This window comes from Limulus polyphemus, unplaced genomic scaffold, assembly GCF_000517525.1.
Source record: "Limulus polyphemus unplaced genomic scaffold, Limulus_polyphemus-2.1.2 Scaffold386, whole genome shotgun sequence".
Taxonomy (NCBI): domain Eukaryota; kingdom Metazoa; phylum Arthropoda; class Merostomata; order Xiphosura; family Limulidae; genus Limulus; species Limulus polyphemus.
In genome coordinates, this window is record NW_013665996.1 from 40,786 (window position 1) to 52,615 (window position 11,830).

The 11,830-nt window shown below is 28.5% G+C and overlaps 1 protein-coding gene across 3 annotated transcripts in view; it reads left to right on the top strand.

Annotated features, from left to right (window-relative positions):
* LOC106457887 (peroxisomal membrane protein PMP34-like) overlaps nt 1–11,830 on the top strand; it is a 55,008-nt gene that overhangs the window by 23,894 nt on the left and 19,284 nt on the right. For all 3 annotated transcript variants that reach the window (XM_013917337.2, XM_022383945.1, XM_022383946.1), the window contains exons 2-5: nt 1,056–1,116; nt 4,471–4,537; nt 5,889–6,040; nt 10,834–10,962. In XM_013917337.2, the coding sequence (XP_013772791.1) occupies nt 1,056–1,116; nt 4,471–4,537; nt 5,889–6,040; nt 10,834–10,962 (409 nt within the window). The remainder of the gene's footprint in view (nt 1–1,055; nt 1,117–4,470; nt 4,538–5,888; nt 6,041–10,833; nt 10,963–11,830) is intronic.

Genomic DNA, 11,830 nt, shown 5'->3' on the forward strand with positions numbered 1-11,830 from the left:
ACTGTAAAGCTACTAAATATGGACAGCATGATCGATGTCATAGTAAGAGTGTTGTGTAGGAAGTAACTTGTGGCAGATGTTCCAGTATGTATATAGGAGAAACTTACCAACCTGTACATGATCAAATATCTGAACATGTGCATGACATCTAAAACCTCAGTACTAACAATGCTAATGCAGAACATTATGGGAAAAGAACATGGTATACTACAAGCAGATAACATCTTATCGGATGTCAAGATCTTGTCCAAATGGTCTAATTTTCTAGACCGAAAGATTTAGGAAGAAGTTTTCATCAGGAAAAAGAAACCTAAAATGCACAAATATAAATGTTGGCCTTTGGTGTAAAGATGTTAACAGCTTTCTTAAGATTTTAATAATTTGAACTTGGACGAAATCTCTTTACAAACTTGTAAGGGTTGAGAGATATTTTCAGACGTTCTTTTGTGTATGTATTAATATGATAAGGTGAAATAAATACTTACAGATACAAATATGAAGAGATATTCTATATACGTAATGTATACTATTCAAAGTCTAATAATTGTAATAGGTTACTTGTTGGTTTACACATTATTTTAATATAATCTGAACTTTCTAAACACTCGTATTGATATTCAATTTATTATTAACAGTATTCCAATTTAGATTGAACTGGATTAGTGAACTGATAAAAAATCGATAGCTCCTGATGAAGCTGTAATAGCAAAATACGGAGCTAATAAAGTTACATTCTGGAGATATAGGTTGTTATTTTATTTATGTTTATAAAAATAAACATGGAGTAATTACATTTTGTGAAAGTAAAGAAAGAATGAGGTCCTGTAATGCTTAATTGATATTGTATCATAGAAACTCGAGTAGGTTTTAGTTCAGTATTAGTAAACAAGTGCCTTCATATAACAAAAATTGGGCCAAATACACATCTAATAAAATGTTATATAAATAAACAAATATTTTTATATTACAGGAGAATTGCATTAAATGTTGTATTAAAGATGATAGTATGTACTATGCTATGATATAAAACAAAATGTGGGTATATTTTGTTTCAGGGCAGTGTCACGGCCATGACAGTATTCTTCCCACTAGATACAGTACGTTCTAGACTACAAGGTAAAGTATGCATAATTATGGATTCTGCAATAACATCAATCTGTATCATTAATCATCTAGCTCATGGTAACTACATTATTCAAGGCTGAAGGATATGTCCAATCACAATGAATGATTTATTACTATTCTTTCTATGACATGTAGATGGTCACATCACTAGAAACAAAAATTAAATGAAGAGAAGAAAGGGGGAAAATGGTTAAAATGTATCAAAACTGTAAGAAAAATTTTAACATATGCAAATATTCACCAAATGGGAAGTATAGACAATAAAATAAGGCAATCTAAAAGACAAGTTAATTTATGCTTTGTATTACTCTATACTGAATAAAAGAGAAAATTTCAATATTAATGTAAATATTAGTTTTAAAATTTTTCTAGTGAAAGTACAGTACTTTTTCAATACCTAGACTTAGAATATTTGATGGATATAATTTTGAGAAAATTATGAAAACAGAAACATTGAAAAGATTATCACTTTTTCAAAGATAAAAGTTTTTTATGGTAATTTGTGAAGCAGTTCTATAAACAACCTATGCTTTATATGATTTATATACAAAATGATTAATTAAAAACTAAAAGTTGAAAACTAAGTATATTTGTTAGAATTCAGTCCATAATCCACAACAGTTGAATAACCATGTTGCCCAGCTCAGTCATGATGAAAACACCATCAGTCACAAAAGGAGTTTTTTGTCCATTATAGACTTTATTATACATGTATTTTCCATTAATCTCTAAAGTATTTTATAGTGTGGGCTCAATTACCTTGGTTGATATGAAAACGGTAATTTCATAATGTTTCTTAATAAGCTGATGGAAGTTGGTTGATCAGTAATAGTTTTATCTGTATTTGATTTACATTTTACAGAAGTATATCCTGAACATGTAATGACTGTTATTAATGTATTAAAATCAAAATAGATTATAGTTAAGAAGTTTCAATTGTATATGTATATTTGATAAACTGCTTCTACTAGTTGATAAATATACGACTTTGTACTCTTATGTACTACAACATAACACCATGGAGTTTTGCACCTACTGATTAATTGTCAAAATTAAAAATGCTACTTTTCAGTACACAGTAATATATTGTTTATAAAGTTCAAAATTATTTACCTACATCTTTAAATCTGAACTAAATTTATACAAAATGTCTTCTATAACCTAAACTTTAACAAAGCTAAGAGTAAAAAGTGAACATGGAATAGATATAGACATTAGAAATCATGCATAGCACCTTGGATTTGCACACAGTTATTACTTTTCTAACATCAAGTTTCAGGACTTAATTTAACATAAAAATAAATGTATGAGAAATTGAGGAAAATTCTGTTAACCATGATAGAGTGACCTTGCTTTTTGGCCTTCGAGGAGATTGAAAAATTTTCCTCCTTGTGTGTTGTAGAACAAGTCTGAGACAAATGCTTAAGAAAGTTTTCCTTATACAGTGTTTTGCTCCATTCTTTGAGTTTCCTGTACTGTGTAGTTAATCTAATTCACTTCAGTCTATACTGCTCAGTTTTTCCTTAATGGTGGGGGAGGAAACTATATAAATATGGTTTACTTTTGTATTAAAGGTGTGTGTATGTGAAATTGTTTTTGTGAAAAATGTTAATACTAATTTTGGATTGCAGCACCTGTACTTGTTTTGAATGAGAAAAATTCACTTTAATTAGTTATCAAAGCAGTTTCTAATATAATTTTTAAAGGTAGTTGGGTTTTGTTTTTGATAATTAAAACTTTTATACAGTAAGTTTTCATACCTGAATAAATAATCAACAAGGAAAGATTTTTAATGCTGTGAAATTCAAACTTAAAGTAGGAAAATTAAGTTAAATATGAGAATGTACAGAAAAAAATATATAATGTAACTTAGTAGTTATTTGTCACATTACAAGATTGTTGGACACAAAGAACTTAACTGTGGTATATTTCCATTTTTCTTCTATAATACAAGTTTTAATACATTTCTTATATAAAATTCAGATAATCATAAGAAATATTTAATTCACTGAAATAACAAAAACGTGAAAATGATCACATCAGAAAGTTTAAAATATTCATAATGTGAAAATATTAGGCTTATAAACCACTTGAGTTGTGTTTAGATATTGGAGAAAAGTATTTATGTATAGGTATATCCATACATATTCAGTATCAGATGAAAGTCTTGAGTGTTGTCACGAGAGATTGCAAAAGAAAAGTGTCATTTGGTTTAAATAGTGTATTTTTACTCAGCATTACTATATTTGACATCAGAAGTTCATTGAGTGTAAGCAATATTTAGTAGGTCTAATTAGCTTTAGTTATATGATGACATTTTCAGTTTTATGGGATTATAAACTGGTATTTCCCACCATTTTATTCTGTCAAGAAGGTACCCAAGAAGTGTCAAGCAGTTCAATCTTTGGTTTGTCAGTTTTTAGCATATTGTTTCATTTGTTATTCCAATTTTTGTGATATATGGCAATGTTGAAATACTTATCTATGCTCACATATGAAATATAAAGCTTTTTGGTTTCAACTTCTTTCTTATTACTGCCCTCAAACAGTTTTGTTTCTGAATTTGATTCTGTGCATATCCTGATAGTTCTGAATTGATTTGATGCTGAAATTATTCAAATGACACATTACTTTGTAAAAATTCTCTGTTCTTTGAATTGCCCCTTTCTTGTGCTCCTTTATTTCAATGTTTTATTTAAAAATTTTCTTTTATTTGTAAGTTATAGCTATTTTGAAGTTTGAAAGCTATTTGAATGATGATTATGTCAGTTTTCTGGCCACTCACTGCAGTCAAAACAAGAGTGATGGTGATTTCAAACAGGTGTGAAAAATGAAAATGTATCAGTGGATCAAGCCTTCTTAGTCTACATGTACACTGGTGTGATGATATTCATGAATTTTTTTTATTGTAATCATATAAAATGTGAGTATACATGTAATGCAGAAAGAAGCTGTTAGTGTCTTGCTAACAGTGGTTTTCAATATTGTGTGTTTTTAAAAGCCAAATTAGTCCAGTCTTTTTTTATTCTTTTTGAACTTGGACTTAGGACTCGTAAACTGATATACTTATACACATACTTTTACATTTGCTTGGTTTATTTTTGTGTGTACAAATGTATGTGCAAAAATAATTTGTTATTAAGTAAATATTCATTTAATACCTTATTTTGTTGTGAAATGACCTGTTCATAATTGATTTTTGTATAAAACATTCCCAAACTTGAAATTCAGGAAGTTAAAGGAGACAAAAAGGTTGTGGTTTGTTGTAAAAAAAATGCAGATTTAAGAGCAAATTGACTATATTCATAGAAGACTTATAATGAAACAATACTAATTCCATTTTAGTGGAAGACAGCAGAGAGTCTAAGAATACCTTTGCTATGATAGAAGAATTCATCAGAGAGGAGGGACTGTAAGCTATTTAATATTTGGTGTACTTGATCTATACTCCATTTATTTATATATCTATTTTTCTGATGAATGTGCTTAGAGCATCCCTTTAGTCCTAGGAGTACACGTTTCTCAGTTGTGGTTAGTATTTGTGGGGTTTGATTCACAGAGAAGCCAACATCTATGATTTTTAATGCCAAAATGCAACTTCCAATTTTGTTTCATAATCCTTTGATTTTTTTTATTTTAAAAATACAAAAATTAGTATGATTTCCAATAAACATTTAGTTAAACACCAGTTAAAAAATAATGCCAACACCAATTTGTTATTTCTAATATGTTGCCTTGGTAGGCCAATTCTTATAGTCTGTAGACTCCCTTGTCATTTACTAGGTATGAATAATCATTACTTGAACAGCATCATTCAACTGCTTATATTTTAATATGTTGGCATTAGAAGCACTAATATACATAGTGCTTTTAGATACTTGATCAATTTCAGAGAAATTCTGTATTTATTTAAAATTGACAAATGGAATTCCTAACTGTTATAAATATGGTGACTTACAGGATATTTATAGTTTGCATGTTTTTTTCTTCTATACAAGTTTTATTTAAGGTATAATTACTGATGCAATTTCTTTTTCTCATAAACTTGTGAAGGAAGAATTAAAATTTATTTTTTGACAGTTTTTTTGGCGTGGTGAGAAAAATTGCATATAAAAGATGAACTTTTAAATTGTATTAATTTTGAGTAATGAATGAAAATTACCAAGTTGACTTGAATAGGAGTTTTTAGTAAGAATATGTCAGTTTTGTAATGATAAAATGTATTATTATATATTATTCATTGATTGGTTAATCATTTAAAAAAAGCCAGAAATTTAGAAATAAAGAAATAACCATAAATAAGTATCTGAAACCTCTTATTTGATTATATTATTTAATAAACAGTAAAATATATGTATTAAAAATACTGATTAAAAATAGATGTTAATGGTAAAGAGATTTTGTGAACTACAAAAAGAAGAGAAATACCATGTCTTCAATAGATCATTCACATAAAACTGAAAGAATGGATTTTTCTTAAATTTGTCAAACTTAAAAGTTAGATAATGAACATTATTAATTTTAATTAAAGTGTCTAGTACTTTTTTGTTTTTGTTCTGAAGAGTAGCCTGTGATGCTACAAACTGGTTAAATAAAGAACAGTTTGATAACAAAAGAAAGGGTTTGAGTTGATCATATATATAAATCACTTTTCCTGGTAGAACATATGTAAGAATAATTAAGAATACAGTAATTGTTGTAAGTGTATACAATATAATAATTGTATTCTACAAAATATTCATTATAATTTGTAAATTTTTTAGAGAAAGCTTGTACAGGGGCCTAGGACCTGTTTTAACCAGTTTGTGTGCATCTAACTTTGTGTATTTCTACACCTTTCATGGATTGAGAGCTGTATACAGAGGAAAACAAGAACATAGTCCTCTAAGTGATCTGGCTTTAGCCTCACTGGCAGGTAAGTGTTTATTGAATTCATTACTTATTTGTTGATCTAAATGTACAATATTTGATTTCTTCAATTAGATGACTTCAATAAGTAGACTTTATTTCTGTATGTTTACAAAACTAGATTCTCTTACCTTTATGAGACCGGGATATGTCTATTGGATGCACATGTTGTTAAAATACATATCCTTATTGTAGATTTTAACTACAGACTTGTTAATCTTTCTACATTGTTTTAACACGTTCTTATGAAGTTTTTATATTATATAGCTGCTAATTTTTCTTTGTTTGATTTTGAAAACAATGTTCACAGTTTCCTTGTGTTTACAATCACAGGCATACAATAAAAATAACTTTACCATACTAAAATTATAAGCAAGCCAATTTTTTTAAAAATTGTTAATCAGGAGGTTTCATTTATTATATGTAACACATTTTCAACCCATTTTATATAACATATATAGGTTTTTACATTTCTTTTTGGTGATTTTCTATGCCCATTCAAGAAGTTACATTGACTGACATTGTTTAATGCAGTATGGTCAAGGACAAATTATTTAACTAAGCCTACCTCATCTTGTTCCACAAAAAAATATCTTTTCCTATTACTCTTGAACATTATAACTCAATTGAAGTGTAAAATAATAAGGCAAGCTTTGAAAAAAGTCACGACTTACTGGAGCAGAAGCTGTTCACAAACATCTTTTTGTTTAGCAACATATCACCAAACCAGGATTTTGTCACTTTATTCCAATCTCTATGTAAATTTCCACAGAACTTGGTCCCTTTTTAGCTTTTACAGTTGAAAAAAAAAGGTTTCATAATATATTTAAGTCAGTAGCCTATGACTTCTCAGAACAGGTAGTGGCAATTATATTACACCATGATAACTGAGATTGAATATCATTGATTGGCTAAAAATGGATAAAACAATAATTCTATTGAAATTGTAAGGACAAATTAGCTTTATTTTGTTCTAAACTGTTAAGACTTTCCTCCTAGGGGCTGTGAGTGCCGTATTATGCTTACCAAAAATTTGGGAAATTCTCGAACAATTCTGTGGGAGCTTGCTGAAATCAACCCAAGATTCAAATTTGAAGCTTATGTTTTTATGTATAAAGTTAAATAAATAAAACTTTTTATTGAATAAATTTCAACTCTGAAATAGAGATGGGTGATTATTATGGTTAATTGATATAGTAAAGAAGTATTACTTCCTGAGAACGTTATTATATAATAATGTAGAATAAGTCACCCATTAGCAACAGTAAAGAAGCATGACTTCTTGAGGATGTTATGTAATAATGTAGAATAGTCACTCCTTAGCAATGGTAGTTATTACATAACTTCTTCAGGAAGTCATGCTTCTTTGTGACTATTCTACTCATTAGTAAGACAGATGTTAACATTTTATAATTAAATTTTTACTGGAGTTGGAAACAAGCAAGAAAAAGCTCTTCACACTGTGGAATGCATTTTGGTCGAACATTGAGCTTTGAATGGACAGATAAAAGTTATTTCTACAACTTTAATGTGACAGTGAATTATAGATTAATATAACATTTGTGCATTTTATTATCAAATCCTCCATTTCAATTTGAAATTACAAGGATAAAAATGTATAACATTTGTTTCTCATTCAAAAAAAGACATGAAGGCAGCATTTATTCATAATTGCTTAACATATTTCTGCATAGTATGGATATATCCGAATAAACTTTTATACCCACTGATTGCGAAATTTGGATTTACCCCACAGCTACTGCAACATGCAGGAATATCCTCCTGTACTTGAAACAATCATCAAATCTGCATGGATCTGTGTTCTGTGCTGTAAAACCAGGATGTTTATATGCCTCATTTCAAAATTGCCAATTTTGCAGGAACACATAAAGAATCTATATAAAGACAATTTCTTTATATCTTGTATATTGTTATCTAAATAATTTGTTTAGTATTTTGTACTGATTTTGGCTTCATATTTATGCTGTTTACTGGAGAACACTCTTCTTTTAATTTTCCTCAATTTTTTGTTTAAATTGTTATTTTTCACTATCCAATTCAGTTTTCTAGAATATAACTGTCAGATATAGGAAATACAGCTTCTTTCACTATTGAAAAAGTAATACAAAGGATCAAATTCATACTTTTATTTTTTGATAGATAATTGACATTTTTTGGGAATCAGCCTGAAAATTAATTGCACAGTGAAAGGGTTAGTAATTCCACTAAATAATATTTGTTGTTTAGATATATTTATTTAAATATTAGTTCTTCCTTTATACAGTTATTTGTCAAAAATAACAATTTTAAATAAAAACAAATTTTGACATTTTCTTGTCATGTTTTTCTTATGACAAAAACTTCTATAATCACTGGACATCTGCTCATTAGATGAGTAAGTATTTTGCATTTTGGTAAGCTGTGTTTAATGACTGACTGATATTTTTCAAGTCTTTTATTAAAGATTTAAGAAAAGTGCTATTTGAAATATATTTGAACTTAAAGATAATTGATTTTGTTCATAGTAAATAGTAATAAATGTTCATTAGATTAAGAATGTTGGATCAAATTTCAGGCATCTTTGTGAACTACTTTTATATAGTCCTATTTAGATTTTACATTATAAGACAATTTTCTAAGTCATCTGACTTAATTGTTCAAATATTGATGCTTTTCAGACTTCTAAAATATTTGTTGATAATGAAACACTTGTTTCACCTCCATTTATTATGGGAAGTTGCTCATTGAATGTGGGTTTCCTTGAATAAACATTTGTGTTCTCAATCTTTCTATTTTTTTTTGCATCAGAGATATCAGAGAATGTTGGTTACAGCAGTTTGGTATTACATATATTTAAGAAACAGTCTTTGATTGTATTTTCTACTTATGAGCTACAAAAATACAATCTAATCATTTTTTGTGATGAAAATTTCTTCACACCAGTTAAGTTCTTTTGGTCATTTTGTACCTCATTTGTTCAAATTATCTGATAAAAGCATTTGGGATTCAGCATTTGAATATTATTCTTATATACATTAACCATTGTCTAACTGTCCTAGTTAGAATGTTGGCATGCTTTATGGTTTCCTAAATAACTATAAACTTGAGATGTAACAAGGATTATGAATTGAATAATCCAACCACTTAACATTTCATTTGGTTAGAGTTGAGGGAGTAAACTTTCCACATTTTGTTCTCACATTAATTCTAGGCATTTTGCTTATAGAGGAAATGTGCATTTTAAATGCATATGTTCAAAGTCACTTTATCATTGTATTTTGTAAGAGTATTTAATGTATTTAGCTCTCTGTATATATGCTTGGTCATTTTGACCAACCTTTTAACCACAATGTAACCATGAAACTATAATTAGTATATCTTCATGAAACTTAACAAACTTTTAGTAAACATTACAAATCTGATGTGAAAAAAAAAATCTTTAAAATTTTTAATAAAGTATTTCTACAAAAGATTTAACTCTGAGTTAATTTAGTCATTCTGACTCTGACTAGTCTGGGTGCAGGTGATTTTCATGTTAAGAATAAAAATACCTTTTCTTCTGACAATTTTCATATTTCATTCACATAACCTATTGAACCTCTTAAATGAATATCAAAAGATGATTTTTGTAAAACTGTTGACTTTATCTTTTATTTTCGATACCCTAACACTAGCTGTAGCAAAATTATCTGCAACAAAAGTTAAAGTGTATGAAATAAAGTCAAATCACTTTTTTTAAGAATGACTGCAAGTTGTAACAGACAATTACAGTTATGTATCCTAAAACCTACAGTCCTCTAGCCATTTCAAAACCACTTTAATTTTGTTTCATTTGCTCTCTGAACCATGTCTAACAACTAAACTAGTCCAGCTAATCAATAAAATCACCCAGCAAGAACATAGTGCAAGCTATGGTAAACAAAGTATTGAATTACACCACACGCTAGCAGCTTTCATGCATTTCGTGCAGAAAAATGTTTTTACTTAACTTTTTTTCACACAAGTTTTCTTTTCTAACCTTTAAGTTTCAGATTTTTTCATTTTAGATACATTGATAACAATAATTAAATGATGACCATAAAATACAAGTAATTAAGTACTTATGAGTCTTGTACCTATTTGTCCTAAAAGTCTATAAAAGTTACCCATAATATTTTATATGGTTCTCGTTAGTACTTTACATAATATTTATTTATTTCAGATATGCAGTTTGGAACACAAAATAATAATATGCACAAAGAACACAATGTCTCACAACTATTGTAATCTAACTGGCTTTTTATTTAATATATAAGTTGGTTAAAATAATTTGTTTGTCTGATCGAAGTGATCTTGGAGATAGCAAACTGTGAAATTGATGCAGAGTAACTCAAAACATATTGGAAGAATAAGCTAGCCTTATAAGGAAAGCAATAAATTAAAACCTCTTTCTGTTGATTATAACTAATCTATTAGTGAAAGTCTGAGAAAATTATTGATATTTTTGGAAAGACAGGATGTTGTAGGAGTCATGGCATGGAAGTTGGACTTACTGATTTATATCTTAGTAAAGCAAGAAGATTAGAGACTGTAAATTTAAATTATGTTTTAACAATACCTATAATATAAATGTGTAATTTTGTTTGCTAACATACATTAATAATATAAAATTATTTGGATGAATTTTAAATGTAACTCTCTGAGGGGTTGTGGCCATACCTGATGTTAGAGGGTTAAACTGGTGGAATAAGATGTTGAAATAGATTCTTGATTTTTGAACCAACAGTTAATGAAATTGAAGCAAAATTTTAAATTCTGTAGGTGCAGTGAATGTTATTGTAACAACTCCACTCTGGGTTGTTAACACTCGCCTGAAGATGCAAGGTGTGAAGCTACGAGCTGGAGATTCATTGAGACTGAGGAAAACTCAACGTTATAATGGGATTTTAGGTATGAAATATATTTTGTTACTTTTATACTCAGTAACTTATTCTCTCAATTTTTAATTGCTTTATTTTAGGGCTGTACAAAGGGTAGATTTTGACCTTCAAAGGTTCAGAACATATCACTGAACAAAGATTCAAACCTTCTATAGTACAAATTTGCACAATTTACTGATGATGTCATCATAATTACTAGTTTATATTTGATTGAAAACACTTTTATTTTACAAGTGGTCCATATAAATAAAATAAAATATTTTCATGTAACTTAAAAAACATTATAGAACAGTGGCGATGTTTGTATATTTTAACCCTTTCCATGTGGGTCAAAGGCCATTCATCTCGCTCGTTGACTCACTTTCAAAATTTTATTGAACTACTATTTCATGAATTTAGGTCATTAAGTTTGGTATCAAACTGTAGATTATAATCCAAACTTTGTATTATACATTACTGTTAAACATCAATTTTTGTGTGTCACATGGTATGTTGAATGCAGCACTGATTCAAATTAGATGTTTGTGATAAAAAATACTAAGTCCATAGTTTTATACAAATTAAGAACTCAAATTGCCAGTATTGACAAGCTAGAATATAAAATAAGAACCTCTTATCTTTTCTATTTGGTAAGGTATTGCTCATGTAATGAATCAAACACAATGGCACCCTGCCCACCTTTTTCCAATTTTGGAAACACTCCCTTATATACACTTACTTCTATATATGACATGAATAACCATTCAAAAGTTCAGAATGTCCCCCTAGTGGCTTTCCTAGCCATATCAAAGTCCTAGGAAGACATTTTATTCCTTCGAACTAAGATTTCAAGGAGGTAGGTTGTGTCTTTAGTCTGCTCAAAATTTCATATTTTTTTA